Source organism: Leuresthes tenuis, unplaced genomic scaffold (genome assembly GCF_036924035.1).
Source record: "Leuresthes tenuis unplaced genomic scaffold, fLeuTen1.0.hap1 SCAF_2, whole genome shotgun sequence".
In the NCBI taxonomy this organism is placed as follows: domain Eukaryota; kingdom Metazoa; phylum Chordata; class Actinopteri; order Atheriniformes; family Atherinopsidae; genus Leuresthes; species Leuresthes tenuis.
Window position 1 is genome coordinate 3,442,433 of NW_027325356.1, and position 23,549 is coordinate 3,465,981.

General features: G+C 42.7%; 1 protein-coding gene across 1 annotated transcript in view; it reads left to right on the forward strand.

Moving 5' to 3' along the window:
- The window catches only part of LOC140302314 (multiple epidermal growth factor-like domains protein 11), a 130,382-nt gene that overhangs the window by 14,858 nt on the left and 91,975 nt on the right, over positions 1-23,549 (forward strand). Inside the window, exon 4 of the mRNA XM_072381147.1 lies at positions 9,754-9,846. Coding sequence (XP_072237248.1) covers positions 9,754-9,846 — 93 coding nt within the window. The remainder of the gene's footprint in view (positions 1-9,753; positions 9,847-23,549) is intronic.

A 23,549-nucleotide genomic window follows, 5' to 3' on the forward strand; every position in this document is an offset into this window, starting at 1 on the left:
GGTCAGCAGCTGGCAGCCGGATCGTATCTGATCCAGCTGAGCTGAGCAGAGGGAGGGTGGCAGAACCTGGAGTCCACTTCTGGCTGAGCACGGCTGCTGCGTTGTTCTCCTGCAGGTGGCAGTTTGTGATTGCATGCCTGTTGTATTTGTCAGAACGGTCACATTTCTGAGAGGATGTGCTCTCAGGCCAGTTCTGCATGATAACCGTTAAATAAAGTGATTCTACTTTAGCTTTTAAAGCAGCTGGTTTTAAGTTCACGTAAAGAATGCGTCATATTAATTAGGTTATTATTTGGCGCTGTTACTTCTAAATTAATTATCTTTTTACTTTATTTTTCTGAAACTTTTTTTGTTCATTCAAATCTTTACTTTGACACTTTTAACAAAGTCTTAAAATCTCTTTCTCAAAGGCGTCCTGGTTGAGACTTTCAGCAGCTCAGGTCGGCCGTTGCCACGGCGATGAAGAAACAACGTCGATCCAATCATAAACAAGCGACATATGCATGTTTGTATCATCTAAAATATCACACGGTTTAATTTTGAAGTCATGCAGATCAGAAACGAGGGGTAGAAATGATCTTAAGAGACGTGTCCGCATCCAGCCTGTTTAACATTGACTTAAGCTTTGAAATTCTGCTGGTTTTGGAGCTGGTTTTAAGCGTGGGAAGCGGCTGGTTCAGATGTTCTGGACAGGGACTAATTCTGTTCTCACTGTACATGCATTTTCTGGCCTTGAGGAACGGATCGGTCACTGTCCTGTGATGTAGTTTCTCTGCATGGCTTTGTTGTGGCTTCCAGTGCTCCTGAGAGAACTGGAGGGATCATTTCTGACCAGGATTTCTCTAAATTCACATTTTAAGCAGATGTTTGGAGCAGCCTCCTTTCATCTGCATTATATGACCGAAATAAGGGGCATTGTGTCCCGAAGCGATGTGGAAAAACTGGTCCGTGCAACGATGGCATCTGGACTGAACTTGGGGGAAATGGGGTTGGACCCAGATGCAGATTTTAAATGAAAACTTGATTTATTTACAAAAAGCGCGGCTGAGCCGGATAACAATAAATCTAAACTGTGGAAGGAATTAAACAAGACTATGGCTGTGGAAAACAAGAGGCTAAACCTGACCTGACAAACCTGAAAACCATGAAGCACGTTGCGTGAAGGCGAGGTGAGAACTTTGCCCTGAACTGAAACTAAAGTACTGCGGGGAGGCGACTGGGGAGGAAGTGCAGCTGTGAAAACAAAGACGGGTGACTTGAATGAACCTAAGGACGTGACAAGGAAAAACATGGCAAAAACTACTGAGTAAAAATAAGCCTGAAACCTGAAAACAAAACCCAAGACATGACAGATCTACTCCAGGGACATTTTCACTGAGTGTCCCAGCAGTTAAATTAAATGAATCTTCTCCTGTTTCACTCCTTGGAATAGAATAAAAAATCTTTATCATGACAGATAAAGCCCCTAATGCCCCCCCTTCACCTCTCAATAGTTCCTGGAACTCAGATAGCAGGTCTGCTTTTAGTTCCCAGAACTTTCCAGGACCAGAACTGGCAGAGTTTTTCATTTCCAGGCTACTTTTTGCTGTGTGTTTAGCCGTAATGACGTCATGTGATCTGATCACGCCGGCGTGCTCGTAGACCTCAGAGGGTTGAGAATAACAGCTCAGAACATGCCTATTTGAAAGGTTTGTGCACCACTTTTCTATATTTTAATATTTTAACACAAGTTATTTATTATTTATAGAGTCAAACACTTTGTAATCTTTCCATTTTGCTTTATTTTAACGGTATCACTAGTGCTTGAAATGTGCTCTAAAGTTGAAGTGACCATAATTAAATCCCTTTTCCCCGATTCAGTGCTCGAGGTACAATTAAAGGGAATAAAGCTCATCAGTGGGGACATAATTTCATGTAAATGTTTAAGGATGTTGTTCTACACGTCTGTCAGGACAAGAAAAATGATATTTAGTAAATTGGAGCAGATCAGTGTCTGAGTTCAGGACAAAGCAGACCTTCCAGCCCAAGCATTTATCACACTAAAGATTTTTTACAGATATGATATAATATCATTTCTGCTTCCCAACTAATGGGAATCTTTCTGTATTTTAGGAAGAAACTCTTCTCCAGACAAACATAAATCTACTGTGTGTGCAGTGCCAAGTTTGTGGTTGTGAGGGTTCCTGATGCAGGAAAAAGCTGTAAAATGTTAACACGCTGCCACTATAAATTTAGAGAGGACGACCCCTCTGTGACTAAAACGCCATAAAACCCAGCCTCACTTCTTTTTAACTTTTAAAACTCAGCACTTACCACATGTCAGCTTGTTGAAATAACTGAAATGAGTGCATGTTAGTCCGAACATACGAACAGTGAGACCAAAGAGAGGTTCTTACTTGATTATTTTGTGCATTAATATGCAAGTCAGGTGAGTTTCTGTAAGAAAACAGAACAACAGCACATCGTGTCTTTGTGATGGAAGAGTGGAGGTCTCTAAGCTGTCAGCTCCTCCTCTTCCAGCAGAATCTCCTCCTGAGACAGTATTTATTCTGAGATACACAAATGATCCTTAAAGGGGAACTCCGGTATTTTTAAACCTGGACCTTATTTCTGGCATGAAATACGTTCATCTGCTCACTGAGAACAGTTTGGTGAAAGTCGGCGTCCTTCAGAAGATATTTAGATAACTGGAGATCCATATAACGGAGTGAACGGGGCTTAGAGGATGCAGCCTCTAAATAAGGCATTATCTGTCTTTATTTCACCAATACTTTAAGAAGAATGAATGAATGAACGTGTGCTATAGCTCTGTTAGCTCATAGCTGCTGTTATGTGGCTACTTGCAGCTAAAGGAGAGCTAACGGAGGGATTTCTACACAGGCACTCTACTGGGACCACTTCATCCACACGCCCCCCTGCAGCACAGTTTATTCACTCCGTGCTCTGTGACAGTCGGCTAACTTCACACAGAGTTTGCTGCTGATAGTTTTGTGCAACATGGCAGGTTATTTATCAGATTTTGACAACGTGAACGACGACTTTGAGTAAGATGGACGTTCTTACCGGAGTGAATAATCTGTGCTGCAGGGGGGCGTCGATGACATCATCCCAGGAGACGAGTGTGTAGAAAGCCCTCTATAAGCCCCCCAATAGCCGCCAATAACAACAACACAGCAGCTCTGAGCTAACAGAGCTATAGCACACGTTCATTCATTCATTCTTCTTAAAGTATTGGTGAAATAAAGACAGATAATGCCTTATTTAGAGGCTGCATCCTCTAAGCCCCGTTCACTCCGTTATATGGATCTCCAGTTATCTAAATATCTTCTGAAGGACGCCGACTTTCACCAAACTGTTTCTCGGTGAGTAGATGAACGTATTTCATGACAGAAATAAGGTTTAAAAATACCGGAGTTCCCCTTGAAAAGAATGAGAGGGAATTGAGATAAAGTTCTGCCCTTTCTCTCTGAAAAAGTTACAGACGCTTCTTGGACTTTTCTTCCATTAAGCATGTTTGATCATTAGATGATTATTTTTGTTTTTATCTTATTTTTCGTGTGTGCACGTACATGGATGCTAATTAAAACGGAGACAAAAGGTCGGTGTCCTCCTTTGGAAACAGAGAAAATAATAATGAGTGCCTTTCCTGGGACGCATTAAGCAGGACGCTTCCATACTTTGACCCCATTCACACCTTCTGCTGCTCGCTGGGTAATGTCACAATTATAGAGTGTCTAAAGTTCCTGTGTCCGACCGACAGATCCCAGCATGTAGGAGAACAAGCTGCCCTGTTCTCTGCGACACCTCACCGTCTCCTCACAAAATGTGTTAATTAGCCAGCTTAAAACCATGTTTCCTAAAAAGTTTGGATGCTAAATCAGTTGCAAGTACAGTAAATGCAGTGTTGTGTTTTTCAGATCTTTTTATAGATATGATAAAATACACTTCAGGGTGTCGATGTGTTGTTTACGAGCTGTTTTACAGGTTTTTAACATGTGAAGCTGCACAAACGCAGTGCCTTATATGAAGTATTTACTCCTACATGCTGTGTTTCCTGTTTTACTGTCTTAAATCTGTTATTTAAATAGAGAAATTGTATGCAAAATATTCACTTAACTTGGTAAAATTAAATTTAAAATGTTTGTTTTAAGTTTTAAAAAATATCTAATGGAAAAGTGTGCATGTGTATTGACCCCCGTCCCTTTGGACCCCTTTAAGCTTTAATCCGGTGCTGTCGATTATCTTTTAAAGCGCTAAATTAAGCCTAAATTAAGTCTAAAGCTGGAAATATCACGGCTGCCTCACAGATCCTGCGTTTGTTTGGTGCGTCGGTCGTGCACGTCCTCAGTAATTGATGTTCTGCGTGCGCACGTTGCAGTGTGGGGCTTAATTTGAATGTTTCGGTGGTTTTCATTGTCCAGATGTGCTTGGTTTAGGGGTCTCACATACTATCTATGACACCGCTGCTGTCATGGTCTTCAGACAAAATGCGAAGCTCTTCTGTTGTTGCCATGTTTGCCGTTTATCAGAGTGCTTCTGCCGACATCTGGGATGTCCACAGTCGGTCCTGGAGGGCCGCTGTCCTGCAGGTTTTAGATGTTTCCCTGCTTCAACACACCTGATTCGGATCAGTGCATCATCAGTAGGGTTGTGCAGAACTTAACAATCTTTTAAAGTGATTAATTTCATCTGAATCAAGTGTGCTGAAGCAGGGGAACATCTAAAACCTGCAGGACAGCGGCCCTCCAGGACACACTTTGGACATCCCTGGTTTACATCTTGTAGATCCGGCAGCTTCTTCTGGTCTGAGAGGTCAGGTGTGTCCTCTTTAAAATCCTCCGGTAACACGTGTAATACACAGGAAAGTATGTGAGCATTTATGCTGAGAACTACTGGCTTTACTGGCAAGTAAATTTCCAGCTTAAGTGTTCAAATGCACCGAGTATGTATAAATAAGTTGTGAAAGGTCCCAGGTCCCATGGATATACATCATTATTACTACATAATTATTTAATTACACCATCAAATCTGTCTTTATATAAGTGAAAAAATATGGCAACTCAGCAAACTGACGGCCCACCAAACCTCACAGACCAGGTGAGAAGGGAACCAATCAGAGAGTTAACCCTGAAGGAGCCACAGCAGAGATGGATGTCTGTCCACTGGACGAATTTGAGCCACAGACTCCATAAAGTTCAGGTTTGGAATTCACCCAAAAGGCGTCCGGCTGAGTTCCCAAACACGTGGAGGAAAGCACTTTGGTCAGATGAGGATAAAGTTGAACTTTTTCCATCAAGAAAAGGCCACATCTGGCACAAATTTGTGACCAGAGAATACGCCATGGCTTTGGGGAAGTTTTTAATCCGCTGGGCCTGGGAATGTGCTCAGTGTTGAAGGGATGATGGATGGTGCTAAATACAAGACAATTATTGAGAAAAGCCTTTTCCTCCAGAGAACTGCATCTGGGATGAAGGTTCACCTTTCAGTCTGACAATGACCCTGAGGACTCATTTGAGTGCTTTTAAGGGGTAACATTGATCTAGAAGTCAAAGTTGATCAAACTGAGTTTGACTCCTAAACACCAGCTGATCCCATTCAGACTGATGGAAGTGGACGAGCTCTGGCTGCACGAATAGACACAGATTCCAGCAAGGATTTGACCTGTGGACACAAATTTCAGCTGCAATTACTGCAAAAGGCAGCTGACAAAGTGTGTAGCATCTCGGGATCAAGTATCTCGGGGTCTTGTTCACAGTGAGGGACGAATGGAGCGGGAGATTGACGGCGGATCGGTGCAGCGTCTGCAGTCTTGCTCTGCACCGACTTATTGTTGTGAAGAAGGAGCTGAGCCAGAAGGTGAAGCTCTCTATTTACTGGTCAGTCTACGTTCCCATCCTCACCGATGGTCAGGAGCTGTGGGTAGAGACCGAAAGAACGAGATCACGAATACAAGCGGCTGAAATGGGTTTCCTCCTCAGGGTGTCTGGGCCTCCCTTAGAGATAGGGTGAGAAGCTCAGTCATCCGGGAGGGGCTCGGAGTAGAACCGCTGCTCCTCCGCATTGAGAGGAGTCAGATGAGGTGGCACCTGGTTAGGATGCCCCCTGGACGCCTCCCTGGGGAGGTGTTCTGGGCCCGTCCCACTGGGAGGAGACCCGGGGAAGACCCAGGACACGATGGAGAGACTATGTCTCTCGGCTGGCCTGGGAACGCCTCGGGGTCCCCCCGGAAGAGCTGGAGGAAGTGGCCGGGGACAGGGAGGCCTGGGTTTCTCTGTTAAAGCTGCTGCCCCCCCGACCCCCGGAGAAGCAGCAGATGATGGATGGATGGATGGATGGATGGATGGATGGAATATTGTGTTGATCAAATGATGAAAAAACACACATCTATTTGAATTCCTACTGTATTAAAAATAGATTTTAAATAAACACCAAAGCAGGCAAACAGAGACAAACATGAGGTTTATATCATGAAAAATCATTCTGATGTGCCATTGAGTTAAATTTTTTATGTGTTACTGCTTGGAGTCAGATCCTTGATATGATGGAGAGTCTCCGCTGTCTTTGCTTTTGTCTCTTTCTCTCTTCTCTGGTGTTTTTTCTTCTCCCCTCTCTGTTTTTTCTCCTTTCCTCTTCATCTTCACTGTCTTGTGGACGCCTCTGACCTCCGAGTTAATCGCTGCAGCAGATAATGACAGACAGCTCCATGAAAACGCTGTATAATTTATTATGCTGCCACGGTCGTTCGTTTTGAACTTGCAGATAGCGAGTGATGGTTCCCGAGTGTAAGGTTGTGTCATAGTGAAATATGACACTATTTGGAAAATGTTTTGGTGATAATAAAGGTGTCAGCACTGCCTTATCTGTTTGCTGAACAATTTAAATGCTATTCCTTATCAGGGTACTGGTTGGTAGCATCGTTCCACACTGAGGTAAAGGTGAACATACAAATACTAACAAGTCAGAATTTAATCTCCTGATAGATTAATCTCTGCCTCAGTGATATGTTAAGTTGGAAGAAATGTGCTTGCAGGGGATCATGGAATGTTTTGTGGACTTGGAGCAGGATTACGACCAGGTCACCTATGGGATTCTGCAGGGGCACAACGTATGGGGTCACTTTTAAGGGGCTGTTCGGTCCCTGTATAACCAAAGCTGGAGCTGTTCAGTCCCTGTATAACCAAAGCTGGAGCTGTTCAGTCCCTGTATCACCAAAGCTGGAGCTGTTCAGTTCCTGTATAACCAAAGCTGGAGCTGTTCGGTCCCTGTATAACCAAAGCTGGAGCTGTTCAGTCCCTGTATCACCAAAGCTGGAGCTGTTCAGTCCCTGTATAACCAAAGCTGGAGCTGTTCAGTCCCTGTATAACCAAAGCTGGAGCTGTTCAGTCCCTGTATAACCAAAGCTGGAGCTGTTCAGTCCCTGTATCACCAAAGCTGGAGCTGTTCAGTCCCTGTATAACCAAAGCTGGAGCTGTTCAGTCCCTGTATAACCAAAGCTGGAGCTGTTCAGTCCCTGTATAACCAAAGCTGGAGCTGTTCAGTTCCTGTATAACCAAAGCTGGAGCTGTTCAGTTCCTGTATAACCAAAGCTGGAGCTGTTCAGTCCCTGTATAACCAAAGCTGGAGCTGTTCGGTCCCTGTATCACCAAAGCTGGAGCTGTTCAGTCCCTGTATAACCAAAGCTGGAGCTGTTCAGTCCCTGTATAACCAAAGCTGGAGCTGTTCGGTCCCTGTATAACCAAAGCTGGAGCTGTTCAGTCCCTGTATAACCAAAGCTGAGCTGTTCAGTTCCTGTATAACCAAAGCTGGAGCTGTTCAGTCCCTGTATAACCAAAGCTGGAGCTGTTCAGTCCCTGTATAACCAAAGCTGGAGCTGTTCAGTTCCTGTATAACCAAAGCTGGAGCTGTTCAGTCCCTGTATAACCAAAGCTGGAGCTGTTCAGTTCCTGTATAACCAAAGCTGGGCTGTTCAGTTCCTGTATAACCAAAGCTGGAGCTGTTCAGTCCCTGTATAACCAAAGCTGGAGCTGTTCAGTCCCTGTATAACCAAAGCTGGAGCTGTTCAGTCCCTGTATAACCAAAGCTGGAGCTGTGTCTGCATTCTTGGTGCAAAGTGGAGCCGGTTTGGGGTTCGTGTTGGACTCCATCAGGGCTGCTGCTTGCCTCCGATCCTGTTTGTGGTTTCATGGACAGGATCTGCAGGTGTAGTCGGGGGGAGGAGGGCGTCTGGTTTGGGAACCTCGGGATTACAGCTCTGCTTTTTGCAGATGATGTGGTTCTGTTCTGATGTGGCAACTTTCAGCTGCTCTGGATCAGTTCACAGCTGAGTGTGAAGCAGCCGGGAGGAAGGTCAGCTCTTCTAAAACCAAGGCTGTGAGTCTTCTTCCTCCATGGGTCAGAGATGAGTCTCTACCTCAGGGGGAGGAGTTTCAGCATCTCTGGATCTTGTTCTCAGTGATGGTGAGTTGGTTAGAGATGGACAGACGGATCGGGGCTTCTTCAGCTGTATTGAAGGCGCTGCTCCGGAAGGAGAAGCTTTCAGGTTCCTGCTCCATCTTTGTTCCAACCCTCACATGTGGTCACAGATCTGGGTTCTGACCCAAAGAATGAGGTCGTGGATACAAGCGGCTGAAATGAGTTTCCTTCAGAGGGGGGCGGGGCTCAGCTTAGAGATAGGGGGAGGAGCTCCAGAGTAGAGCTGCTGCTTCTCCACATAGAAAAGAGTCAGCTGAGGTGGTTCCTCTGGTTAGGATGCCTCCTGGGAGGAGGCCCCGGGTCAGAACCAGGACTCGCTGGAGGGATTTTATATCCCATCTGACCTGGGAACGCCTCAGGATCCCCCAGGAGGAGCTGGAGAGGGATGTCTGGGTTTAACTTCTGGACCTTTTCCCTCCGTGACCCGAACTCGGATAAGAGAAAGAATGAAAAACGAGTTGCCAGTGATGTCATGTCTGATGATGACACCTTTACATGCAATGTCCTCCATTTTATTTGTCTTCTGTAAAACTTTTAACCCCAGAGTCAGATATACAGCTCACTCATTAGGAAAGAATACAGCTTTGATGCAGGAGAGAAGCGCGATCTAATCATTACACTTTTTAGATCAGAAGAGGGAAGGAACAAAAAAGAGGGAAAATATCCACTTGATCTGATAAACTTTGGAGTGTATACACAGACAGAAGACTGGATTTTCTTCCCATTCTTTTACAATAAGAGCACAACGAGGCAGGATCTCTAAACAGCGAGTTGGAATCAGCCTGATCCTGTGACAGAGCTGTTATATCGATGCTGGTCCTCAGAGCAAAATGGTGCCGTTAAATTGGACACTTGCTATGTTTTCAGTCTCTCTGACGCAGCCGAGTGTTCATATGGGTTCCAACACGAAGTCTACTTCCCACGTTTCGCTGTGTATAAGAAGGGCAGGAGGAGGTTTGTTAGGATTAGAATCAATGCACATGATTAGCTCTACATGTTGCAGGATTAGACTTGCTTCTTACTGTTAATGTGTCGCAGTTTCCTTCTTGTTGCGTAAACAAACCCACTATGGAAAATCTCATAATTTACACCCATGGATTGTGAAACTACTGCATTTTGGACAAGTTTAGCAACTTTTCACTCATTTCTGGTGAGACTGGACTGCTGATGCAACAAAAAGTTTTCTGCTTTCGTTCATTTAGTGGAAATTAAAGCATATAAACTAAAGCCATGCATGACATCACAGCTAATGTTAACATGGATTCTCTTGTTTCTCCTCAGCGTTGTGCACTGAAGAGTGTGTGCACGGACGATGCGTCTCCCCTGAAACATGCCTGTGTGAACCCGGCTGGGGGGGACTGGACTGCTCCAGCGGTGAGTACTCGGTACCGCCTCAACACACAGTGAATTAAAAACTCATTTCATCCAGTTTACATCAACTTATTCACACATGTCACGATGCTGGGAGTCACCCACCTCTGAAAATCAAGTTTTGGACCTTTTGAACACGTCTATAAGATGTTTCTTTTGCATTACAAGAGCAAAATCATGCTAAATCCTGCTTTTAGGCTGCTGAGCACCACTGAAAGTCTCAGAAAGGCGAGGTGATGAGCTGTAGAAAACATTAGAGGAACCAATCCTGAATACTTGCGGGATGGAGCTATACTACCAGTTTGAAATGAGAAGCTAACAAGTTGAGTTGAAGTTAGCAGTTAGAAGTTAGATGAACGCAGCAGAAGGAAGGCTTAAGGATGAGCACTTGGCGAGTCGTGGGAGGTGATGTGAAACCACGAGCTCCTGGAGTGCTTGTTTAATTAAGTGTGTGAACAGTGTTGGCTGCTGAGTTTGAGTTAGATTTTTTTATACTTAGGGAGGTTGAGTGTGACTTGTGGCCCTGCTAGCTCCTGGGCTAGCCCAGCGATCCTGCTTTATCCTGGCTTTATTCCTGCTGTGTGCCACTAATCCCTGGTACCAGACCGCCTCTGGGAGCTCTGGGCCAGCTAGTAGCTCTGAGTTAACTCATCTCCAGGAGCTAGCAGCGCCTGAACTGTTGAAAAGTGTAGAAAGTGAATAAATTACTATTATTATACACATGCAAACAACCTTGTACAGTTTCTGAATGTCTTTTTAACGGGGCTTCATTGATCATACGGCCGTAACACACTGGATTTGTCTGGCTGAAGTAGATCAATATTATAACTGGTTATTATTGATATTTACATGGAGGACTGGTGTGGGCGTGGCCAGAATGGCCTATTCATAGACTGACATTAACCGGATCAGGAAGAGGAGGTCGACTCACATCCTGAGCTCATTTGAAGAATGAGTTTTTGGAGGATTTATGACTGCTGGAGCGGGACTTTAATGCTGGGATTGTTTTAAACTTTTGTTACTGAAGAATCGAATAGGAAGCCTGTAATTTACCAGCTGACAGATACAAAGATGTTGCTTAATAATGTCAGTGAGTCAGGTGTGGTTGCACCTTTTAAAGGCTCTGAAAAGTGATGTCATGTTGTAGTGACATCACAGCAGGGAGGTGGGACGTTAACCTACTGGACATCAGGAAGAGTTTCTACCCTGCTGTTAAGATAGTATTTAACTCTTTTTATTGCCAGCCTCATCAATCCAAAAGTAACCTGAGCCCAAATCTTTCCTTTTCATATACTCTAAGTCCTGGACGTGAGCGTGTCAAACATGCAGATAAAGCAGCATTTAGCAGAGCATGATGATCAGAGATTGACATCGTGTCATAAAACGTTAACCTCATGCCTTGATGAACAGGATTATCACAATGAAGGCCAACATTCCCGCTAATTCATGCAGAGAATTAAGGGAAATTTGAATTTGTTCTCCATAGGGCCTCCGGTACTGCAGCTTTGTCAGCTCTCCACAGTCACACCTGCTGCTTTATATACATCTGAAGTATAGCTTCAAATATACGCTGCTTTACAAGCGGATAATGATGCAGAAATAAAGTTTCTTCTGTGTATTTCACCGGTATTTTAACCTCTCGTGAGATGGTTTAACTGTTTTTTAAACACTGTTAATCTGCATAAGAGAGGCTGGAAATGGCTTTTATGAATTAGCTCTGATGCGATGAGCAATGATATGACTGTCCGGCTATTTCTGCCTCTGGAAAATAAACTCTGAGAGAACGCTGCATTGAAAATAGATCATCGCTGGCACCTGGAAATAGTTGTCAATATTTAAATTTTTTGCTTGTAAACGGTCGAGGCTGCTGGTTTCGTTTGAGTCTTTTTCCTCTAAGTTTTGCTTCTGGTTGGCGAGCATCACTCTGCAGTCAGTAAAGCGTCTCCACTGCATCACCTTTGGGCTGTAAGGAGTCCTGAAGAAGCAGCACAAACGGAATCAGTCGGCTTTTTAAACACTTTCACGCGTTTTCTTCTCTTTTGTTTTACTATAAAATGCGACAGGTTCTGAGCACAGTTTGATGAGTAATAAAACATTATCACTGAACGTTCAGGCATAGATTTAGAACAAAAAAAATGCTTTTCCCATGTTTCTGTCACACTTATATACTTAGAATATAATAATATTATAAGCGTAATATAATGAAGAAGATGATGAAAGGCAAAACTGGAGGCATTTCAGTCAAAGTGACAAATAAAGTTTTAAAAGCTTGAAATGTCAGCACCTGAGGCGGGTTTAATTGTCCAGCCATGGCTCTGTTTTCTGGGAAAACATTTGTTCTGATTGCAGCTTTAAAGTAGAAAAGAGGCTGTTGCATCTTGATATGAGTCTCCTGCTTCCACTGGTCAGCTAAACTCGAGGTATATGCTGTCGAGGGGAATCTGGACCTGTTGGCACTCAATGAGCTCCTCCTTCCTCTGCTGTTGTTGGTGTGTTCCAGCCTTGTTTTTATTGCTCCTCTTGGGATGAGGGACTGAGGCCAAGTCAAGACGGAGGGTTAGGTAAATCCACCACTTGGGCCAAAGATGAAGTATTGAGCAGCAGTGAATGTCCCCGGCTGAGGGATGGAGGGGGGGTAAAGGCAGGCAGATCAATCCAGTGTGTCAGGTTAACTCAGGAGGACTTTAACTTCCCCTCCTCAGTCGCTGTCTGTCTTTGTTCCTGCATCTATCTGCTCTTGTTTATTGTATCGATGAACCAGCCCTGTGTGCCTCAGCCTCACAGCTCAGTCTGCAGACACTGCAGCTCCAGCTCAGTCTGAAAAAACTAGAAAATACATTTTGTTTCCCGTGTTGAGGAGTCCTCACATCCCTGCAACACACTTTGTTATCTGCGCGTTAGCAGCAGAGGAATGTAATTTGTTTTAAAGAAGCTGCACAGTGGGACCGAATCCTTCCTCCAATGGGAATATCGAGCTGATTCCGAGTTAATTTTCTGCACGTTTTCACCCAATTGGTTAAAGGGACTTAATCCCGTCGTCCTGTTTGTGCCTCGTGTTTTTATTTTTCTCTCGTTTGGTTTTCTAACGCGCTGCAGCTCAGGATGAGAGAGTGAAAATGTAATGAGTGAAGTGTGCGGCTTAATGTCTCGCAGGCCGTTTACTGGAGGAGAAAACACGGAGTTCAGTCTCCTCAAGTCTGAACGTTATAAGCTGATTAGATGAGTTCACAAAATATTCACAGCTGTGAGCTCCGTCTGTTGAAAATCACCTGAAACAACGAACCTTTTTATCAAGCTTTTGGGCTTTATTTTTCCACACAGTATTAATGCATGTGATCCGATCACAAATATATATATATATATATATATATATATATATATATATATATTTATCTCAGATATCATACATCAACTTGGTACCAGAAGTGAGCGTATTTGGACAAAAAAGTTTAAAGAGTTTTAGATCCTTGTAACTAGATTGGACAAATGCACGTTTATTAATATCCATTTAATTATAGTTCTATTCAGAAGGAGCTTTAGCACATGGATCAGGAGTGAATTCAGCTCATGACACCATCTGAATGAGGAAGAAAGCATTAAAGTTTGACTTTTTGACTGGGATTCTTTCCACTGAACTTTATTTCTCTGCTTGACTCCTCTGCTCACGTCCACTTGGTCCATCTCACCAGAGAGAGGCGGCGAGTTGCTGATAGTTGTTTTGTTTTATTTCATCATTTCTGTTGGACTAGCAATAAATCTGTTTTTATCTAACAGCATTTTTACTTTGACTTAAGTTTACAGTGTAGGATGAACATGAACATGCTGTCTCCTCGCTCCTCTGTCCTCCAGATGTATTTTAGGAATTGAGACTCTCTTAAAGGGGAACTCCGGTATTTTTAAACCTTATTTCTGGCATGAAATACGTTCATCTACTCACAGAGAAACAGTTTGGTGAAAGTCGGCGTCCTTCGGAAGATATTTAGATAACTGGAGATCCATATAACGGAGTGAACGGGGCTTAGAGGATGCAGCCTCTAAATAAGGCATTATCTGTCTTTATTTCACCAATACTTTAAGAAGAATGAATGAATGAACGTGTGCTATAGCTCTGTTAGCTCATAGCTGCTGTTATGTGGCTACTTGCAGCTATAGGAGAGCTAACGGAGGGATTTCTACACAGGCACTCTACTGGGACCACTTCATCCACACGCCCCCCTGCAGCACAGTTTATTCACTCCGTGCTCTGTGACAGTCGGCTAACTTCACATGGAGTTTGCTGCTGATAGTTTTGTGCAACATGGCAGGATATTTATCAGATTTTGACAACGTGAACGACGACTTTGAGTAAGATGGACGTTCTTACCGAGGGAAGGCCTCAAAAGTTCAAGAGGGAAGAAACATTGACAGATAAGGACAAATCATAATGAAAATTATTGTGTTCTGTACAAATTGTGATTGTAATGACAAAAGATTATCAAGTGCTGAGTGGAAAGAAAAGGTTTCAGATGATGAAGATCGACAGAATCGGGGAGATGAGAAGCAAATAGCTGCTTAAGCAGATTAAGAAGTGACTCTCTTTGATTTACATGAACTGCTTCAGTGCAGCAAAACTCCCATGAACGTCAGAGGTAAAAACAAGCTTTTTTCCACTGGGATTCAAATATGCAGCAGACGCATCAACTAGAAGGTTTTATTGAAACTAAACTAAAGGCGCTGCCTTGACTGAGGTGAGCAGAGAGCTATAAGTACTGAAAGGTTTGATGAGACCAAGAAGAGATAAAAATACCCAAAAATGAACACAGAACAGAGACTAAACCAAAGTGTTGAGAAACAACTAAATCAGAGCAGAAAAGACTGGAAACTAAAACACAAAGAACCATGGATCATGACCATAAAAACCCCAGAATTTAGACTAAAAACTGTCCAGAAATCACTGCATTCAGTGATGTTTAGATTTAATCAGCTAAGATCAGATCACAATATTTTCATATGTAATTATCCACATTATATAAATATTTCTTTTTTTTTAATGTCACGATTATCATCGATGCCAATAAATCACAACTCTGGAACTAGACACGGCATCAATGGTGGCTGCTCACTGCAGAACTAAAGTTTAATTTAATTATGCCTATTAGATCATGTCTTTCTCTAATAACGTGCAGAACGTATTGTGGGCTGAGCTGTTGACTGATTAAAACATTTAATCACGATTAATCACCATTGTCTGGAGTTAACTCATGATTGCAAAATAATCGCACTTTGAAAGCAGACAAATATCCTTCCTCCAAGCAAATAAATGTTGGAATTAATCTTGTTGCTTGTTTTGGACAAATACTGTCCCGAACATTCTCAGGCGTATTGACCCGAATGGGATGTGTAAACTTCTCACTTCCACATTGTAACTGTTTCTAACCTGCCAGGTAGAGTTGTCCAGGTGTTTGTGTGGCCAACTGGTCAGCGTGGTTTACCTTTAGCCAGAGGCAGTGAGGATCTCTGCATCGGCCGTTTGTTTTGCGATTGCTTTGGGGATAATTCAGTTCACATCGACGGTAACGACAAATAACTTTGGTCTTATTGAGAGAACCATCTGATGGGGTGTTTCAAAAGGTCTTTTCCTTTATCTATTAGCTGCCATCCACAAGATTAGTTCTGCTTTTAAATATTTAGTATGTTTTAACCTCATTTGTACTTGGAGACCTACATCTTTATCAGAAACATGCCGATAATGTAACGCTAACACACACAGAGCGGTACACGGCGTTTAATGTAGCACCGAGAGTGAGGAGAGGACTGGTGTTGTGTTGGAAACACATCTTATACACAGCTGCAGGTTGTCTGAGTCACAGAACGAACCGTTCAACTAGAAAGCTTCAGCTAACAAAGTAATGTGGGAACAATAATGTTCATCTTTCAGAAAGGAACAGCAGTAACTCCTTAGAAGTTGGTGTACGTCATCTTCATTAGCTAAGCTGTTAGCGTTAGCTGCTGCTAAAAGAAGAAATAAATGAATAAATAAACCATGAGGAATTATTTCCGCATTAGCTAAACTGTTAGCGTTAGCTGCTGCTAAAGGAAGAAATAAATCAATAAATAAACCATGAGGAATTATTTCTTAATTAGCTAAGCTGTTAGCATTAGCTGCTGCTAAAGGAAGAAATAAATCAATAAATAAACCATGAGGAATTATTTCTTAATTAGCTAAGCTGTTAGCATTAGCTGCTGCTAAAGGAAGAAATAAATTAATAAATAAACCATGAGGAATTATTTCTGCATTAGCTAAACTGTTAGCATTAGCCAGTGCTAAAGGAAGGAATAAATAAATAAATAAACAATGAGGAATTATTTCTTAATTTGCTAAGCTGTTAGCGTTAGCTGCTGCTATAGGAAAAAAATAAAATAAAATAAACAATGAAGAATTATTTCTGAATTAGCTAAGCTGTTAGCATTAGCTGCTGCTAAAGGAAAAACTAAATAGATAAATAAACCATGAGAAATTCTTTCTGCATTAGCTAAGCTGTTAGCGTTAGCTGCTGCTAAAGGAAAAACTAAATCCATAAATACATCATCCATTTCCCTGCTCTGAAGTTCAGGCTCTGAGAGTTGGAACTGATCCCTGGATGTGAGTGGGCGGGGCTTAGCATAGGAGGTGGAGTCAACTTAACGAGTGACGTACTTTAGAAATGGCGATCAGAACGGCTCGTGAAGAACTTTAAAACAAATGGGCGCTAAAAAAAATGAGTTTTACAGCTGCTGAAGACTTCAGACGCCCTGATATTTGCTCCCAGAATAAATTTAATTTTTACAGAATATGTCACCTTTAGACAAGACAGTCCAATTTGATGCCCTAAATAGTTTTTATTGATCAGTTAACGTCACTCAAAGAGAATAAATTATCACATTTTTTTCAGGGTTTGACTGAGGGAGGCTCCGCAGCATCTTGGAGAACATCTCGCTGCTTTCCTTTGGATTCAGTCTCATTGTCTCTTGGTGTTATTGCAAACCAACTGTGTTGCAGGATTCTGTTCTCCTATGATCTCTGTAACTCTACTCAGATGTTTGGGCTTGTTGCCCTGCAGCAGAATAATTTAGGAGCATCAAATGATTTTGATGACTGCACACAAAAGAGCCTAAAACTTGAAGGTGCAGCTGTTTGTGAGGGTTGATTATATTTTGCATTTAAGTCTGATGATCAGGGAAATATGATAAATGACTAAAAGACTAAATGCATTCTGTGTCACAGCATTCAAATTAGGATTTAAATAATCTGAGGCACGTATCTGTCCACAGAATTTAAAGTGACAGCAGTTTTTCCTCTGTTTTTGAGGGTTTTTTTTATGAATTTTACTCTAAACCCACATTGTAGGGCAACATATGCTGTCAAGGTCAAGTTTGGAGCAATTCTCTGTAATGTAAAGTGTTTTTTCCTGGGCAGGTGAGAATAAAGCCATTTCAACTCTGGCTGCACCCCACCAGCCACAGACACCAGCCTCCTTTTAAAGAGCCCTGCTGGGGCTCGATGGAGGTGACGGTGTAATTTGAACCGACCACAGGAAGTGACCCCTGAACACTCCGAGGTTTACAGGTAGCTCACCTCTCTGCGGCGGGAGAAATCAGGCTTAAAACTCTGACTGCAACAAAAGCTCTCGCTCTTCTGCTTTTTTTTCACTCACCCATATGTCATGAACTCTCCACGGGTCTCCATTTGTAGCCATGGAAACGGACGGTGTCCCAGCACATTGCATTAGCATTTTTACTGATGAGCTCTGAGACACCAAGAATACTTCATCTGTTTGTGTCTCATAATGGATGAACTTTGACAGTCAGGCTTTGTCTAAGTTTGTACAGACGGGACGTTGTGTGACTGGCTTCCCACTCAGGAGAGAGGGGGGGGGGGGGTCTGTTAATCCTGGTGTTTGTGGCAGAACATTTCTTTTTTATTTGACTTCCCCATAATAACTGACTCAGCATTCGCGCTGTTGTTTTTTTTAAAACTCCTTTTTAGGCACCCATTCAAATGTCAAAATGTTCAGCCTGTTCATGAGGTGGCTGCCGTCACTATTTGGTATTTTTTTTTACCTTTTATGGTTTTAAAATGCTTGAAGAAGTCTTGAATTTTCGGTGGAGGTTGCTGCACCATTACTGAGTGCATTTATTTGCATCGTCCACAATAAGCACCGCGTTTTTCGCGGTTAAAAAGCAAATATAACGTATAAAAATAAGCATTTTTTTTTGGCACCTAACTGCTCCTTGATTATTTAAGCCATTAAAATCATTTTTTTCCTCCTTTGCATCATGTTAACACACCTGAATGCTGCAGACCAGCAAACTGACAAAACCGCTGATGATCAGTTAATCGGTGCATTGATCGCCTGCCACTGCTTACCCTCTTAATTCCTGTGGAAGCAGGAAGGGTTCACTTAGTTTTTAACAGGCTGCTTCTGTATTATGTGTTGATGAACTTTTATTTTATGTCCTGAAACATAAAACTTTTCAGTTCCTGTAGACATATATGATCATAAATAAGGTAACTCTGGGGTTGTGCTCGGCTGTTGTGCGTTGCTGTGGTGACAGTGTCAATAGCCAGTGTGAGCTCCTGCTCATTACTGCCATTTGACAGAGCTGGATTCCTGCAGATGGAAAGGACCTATATAAATATCACAGGTATACACACAGGCACACACAACAAAGCTCTGAAACTAGCCGAGCAGCAGGTGCACGGATACACACTCATATAGCTGCCTGCAGGGTTGCATTTGCTCATATTTGCAGCCCCTCAAGGGCTCAGTCTAACCCTCTCTTGCTGGAAAGCCTGTCAAGGTGTGCAGCAACACAATGTAGCCTGTTCTTTCCCTCAGCTGCTGTTTTCTCCTCTGTTTGTCTCATGTTCCTCTCTGCTTTCAGCACCAGAATCCATACAGACCCATTGTAATGCAGCTCTTCCTCAGCCTCTTCGTTTGAATTGTTAACGTTTGATCTCTGAGATGCAGCGTCTCTATACGGGTCCTTTTTTTGCCACCAGGCTCATCCATCGTGTTTGCATTTTGTTACGTTTTATATCTTCTTCCGTGAACAGATGGGGAGTAAAGTGGATGAAATGGTCCAATAAAGGCACACAGATTTAAGCTGTTTCAGTTTTTGTTTTGAGGACAGAGGCCACAGCATCCAGAGGACAGATTAAGATCATTTTCTCCTGATTGTTAATCGGTGCTTAGACTCGGTGCAGGTTTCAGTAGGTCGGCCATGTTTCTACAGTAGCTCAGACTGGACAAAAAAAGGAGACCATCCAGACTTTTAATGGGGTTTGAGAACAATGACTCTGCTTTGTTATATGACATAATGTAGGATTATTGTTTCAAGAAAACAATTAACTTAAATTCAATTCGGTTTTATTTATCAAACACAAAATCCCAACAAATATCATCTTCAAAGATCCAGTCCAGATCAAACCAATTACAGTCCAATTCATTGTGATAAAATCATAATCAGATCAAATCAAATTCAGTAAATTCCAAATTAGAGCCAATTTTTTTTTTTAAAAGTTAAGAAACCAACAGATTGCTCTGAAACTTCTCTCTGATCCAATCCCCCGTCCTGAGCTGCACGAGGCGACTGTGGAGAGAAAAACTCCCTTTTAACGGGAAGAAACCTCCATCAGAACCAGAACCAGGAAGGGTCCATCTGCCTGGACCAGCTGGGGCTGAGAGGACAGGAAAGAGGGGACAACAAGCAGCGTAACACCAGGCCAGAGATACCTGCTGAGAGAGAGAAACACAAGTTAATGACAGCAATGATGTCATATGTACATGGAGGGAGAAGAGGTGCATCATGGGAGCTCCCCCAGCAGGCTGGGCCTATAGCAGCAGAACTATGGGATGTTTCAGGGTCACCTGAGCCATCCCTAACTATAAGCTTTATCAGAAAGGAAAGTTTCAGCCTGATCTTAAAGGTAGAGAGGGTGTCTGCTTCCTGAAGCCAAACTGGCAGCTGGTTCCACAGAGAGGGGCCTGATAACTGAAGGCTCTGCCTCCCATTCTGCTTTTAGGGGCCTGATAACTGAAGGCTCTGCCTCCCATTCTGCTTTTAGGGGCCTGATAACTGAAGGCTCTGCCTCCCATTCTGCTTTTAGGGGCCTGATAACTGAAGGCTCTGCCTCCCATTCTGCTTTTAGGGGCCTGATAACTGAAGGCTCTGCCTCCCATTCTGCTTTTAGGGGCCTGATAACTGAAGGCTCTGCCTCCCATTCTACTTTTAGGGGCCTGATAACTGAAGGCTCTGCCTCCCATTCTGCTTTTAGGGGCCTGATAACTGAAGGCTCTGCCTCCCATTCTGCTTTTAGGGGCCTGATAACTGAAGGCTCTGCCTCCCATTCTGCTTTTAGGGGCCTGATAACTGAAGGCTCTGCCTCCCATTCTGCTTTTAGGGGCCTGATAACTGAAGGCTCTGCCTCCCATTCTGCTTTTAGGGGCCTGATAACTGAAGGCTCTGCCTCCCATTCTGCTTTTAGGGGCCTGATAACTGAAGGCTCTGCCTCCCATTCTGCTTTTAGGGGCCTGATAACTGAAGGCTCTGCCTCCCATTCTGCTTTTAGGGGCCTGATAACTGAAGGCTCTGCCTCCCATTCTGCTTTTAGGGGCCTGATAACTGAAGGCTCTGCCTCCCATTCTGCTTTTAGGGGCCTGATAACTGAAGGCTCTGCCTCCCATTCTGCTTTTAGGGGCCTGATAACTGAAGGCTCTGCCCCCCATTCTGCTTTTAGGGGCCTGATAACTGAAGGCTCTGCCTCCCATTCTGCTTTTAGGGGCCTGATAACTGAAGGCTCTGCCTCCCATTCTGCTTTTAGAAACTCTGGGAACCACAAGGAAACCTGCAGCCTGAGAGCAAAGTGCTCTGTTGGGGAAATATCCAACTGTGAGATCTTTAAGATATGATGGAGCTCGGTCATTAAGAGCTTTATATGTGAGGAGAAGAATCTTAAATTCTATTAAGAATTTAACAGGGAGCCAGTGAAGAGAAGCTAAAACTGGAGAAACATGAAATATAATGTAAGAAAACCATATGAACATATTTTACCTCTGGAGCTCACCAGAATCCGTTTCCCTACAAATCTGTGGTGAGAAATAACCTGTCCACCACGCCTCAGGTTAGTGGTTCAATCCCACAGTGTCAGCTTCACAGGAAGGACTAAAAGAACGTAGAATTAGTCCCTTTAACCCTTGGAGGTCTGCACATTTTGACAAGATTTTAAACGGCTGCAGCTTCAAAATGATTAGAGATGAAGGGATACCGTGGATGAGAAAAAGAGAATTACTGTTTGGTTCATTGAAGTTTGAGTTTTGAGAGGCAGGTTAAATAATGACATTTACAGAATAATATCCTTGAGATTATTGAGCTCAGAGTTCTTCTGAGAATAATGCTTTGAGAAACACAAGGTCCACTTTCTAAAGCTTTTCAAAGCTGCGTCTCACAGCCTTCATCAGTGAATTAGATTAAAACAAACCTGTGCATATGCAGTCCTCTGCATCCTCACAAGAGGCCACTTGTTGCAGTCAGATCTTGTGGTTTTGAAGGTTTTAAATGCTTAGTGAAAGTACTCTTTGTTTCAGATGGTCTGGACTCACAAATCAAGTTGTTGACTTTATGATTTAACTTCTTTACTGTTTTGAATAGACAGAAATCAAGCAGCTTCTTGAGATTCTGATATGTACAGTCAGAATCCACATTTAAACATTTGCACCGGTGTTTGTGCTCCCTGGTTACTTTTACTGCCTCACAAAAACACCTGTGTTGTGAAATGAAGCAGATAAGTAACTTGTAAGGGGAAGTAAGCAGCAGGTGGAAGAGGTTAAAGTCTTTGTAAGAAGACAGGACTAAGGCAAGGCGACAGGCTTGATTTGGGGGAATAAGATGGTGGCAGGGGAGAGCAGGACGTGACATGTTTCTTGAAGAGATGAGTTTTCAATCCCCACAGGCACAGGGGCAGTGACTTTGCAGTCTTGAATGGGATCGGAAGGTCATACCTCCATTGGGAGACAAGACCGAACAAATTCAAGACCGACTGGAAGCAATTGACTCCAGGAAAGGAGAAACTAAGCCCCCAGTAGGAGCTGATAGGCTGCTATCCACTGAAAAGGAGACAAAACCCCTGGGAATAGCATTCAGTGGGGCCTCTTAATAAAGATTACCTCTATTAAAATTAGATACCGGGGCTCACTCACCAGTGTTTTTTTTTATCTGACAGGTCATTAAGTTCAAGGGCTTCGGTTGGAGAGCTGCATATATGTTGAAGTCCCACGGGACATAAGCAGTGAAGTACATTTACTTTACACTGCAGTAAAGTCACAGAACGATGAGCTAATATAAAAGGAGCTGCAGTTTGAGACCTATAATCATGTCCTCTTACAGCTTCCTCAAAGCAGCAGCCTGTAAATAATTTTGGACGTTAATTTGTAATTAGTTTTAAATATATTTCTGCCTGTTCTTTGTACTCTTTCACATCTATTTCTTCATCCAAGCTTTCAGGCTGAAGTGGCTGCAGTTTGAAGGGCCGCTCGCTGTCACTCATCCTGCTTACTGCTGAGGACGTTGTATGTAGACTATACATACAACTCTGGTAGTTTTTTGACATCATGACATATCATGACGAATGATGACATCATGACATATCATGATGAATGATGACATCATGCCATATCATGACATACGATGAGAAATCATGACGAATGATGCCATATCATGACATACAATGAGAAATCATGACGAATGATGCCATATCATAACATACGATGAGAAATCATGACGAATGATGCCATATCATGACATACGGTGATATATCATGACGAATGATGCCATATCATGACATACAATGATGAATGATGACAGTACATCTGCTGTTCTTTTGGCTAAAGAATTAAAAACTGTTCATTTGCACTAAAAACTGAAATTTAAAGATGGTTGTTGCGAATAATCACGATTAAATATTTAAAACGACTGATAATCCTCAGATTCTTTTTCTCTGGTAGTATTTTATATATCGTGTAGTTTGACTTGATAGATGGTTGTAAATAGACGAATCTGCACAAACCAGAAACTCTGCAGCTCTTCGGCTCTTCGAGTTTGAAAGGCCGCTCGCTGTCACTCATCCTGCTGACTGCTGAGGACGTTGTATGTAGACGACAATAATTTTTTATCTAAATCTTTAATCAGGGCCGGGCGACATGGAAAAAGTCATATCACGATATTTATTTTTATATCAGTCAATATCGATCTATAGCGGGTCCATAACTTTTAGCATCCACTCGAACCCTTTATTTTCTTTTGCAACACAATAAGTTTAACTGTAAAAAGTTTATTTTTTCTTTCTTCCCCTTTGATATAAGGTGGTGACATTTTCTTTAAGTGAGGACATTTTATTCATATTGCACTTTCTGAGAGCATCTGTCACAAAGTGCTTCATAAAAGTAAATAAATAAATAAGATAAAGACCGATCAGAGAGAGAAAAAGCATAAATCATATTATATATAATACAGTTAAGATGTGTCATGAGAAGCTTCATAAAGATATTCACATTGTTCACACATCTTCAGTCCAATGGAAGAGAGTTCCACAGTTTAGGAGCAACAACTTCCCCTTTAGTTCTGAGCCTGGATGGAGGAACAACCAGCAAACCCTGATCAGAGGAGCTCAACAGGAGTCCTGTTGTTCT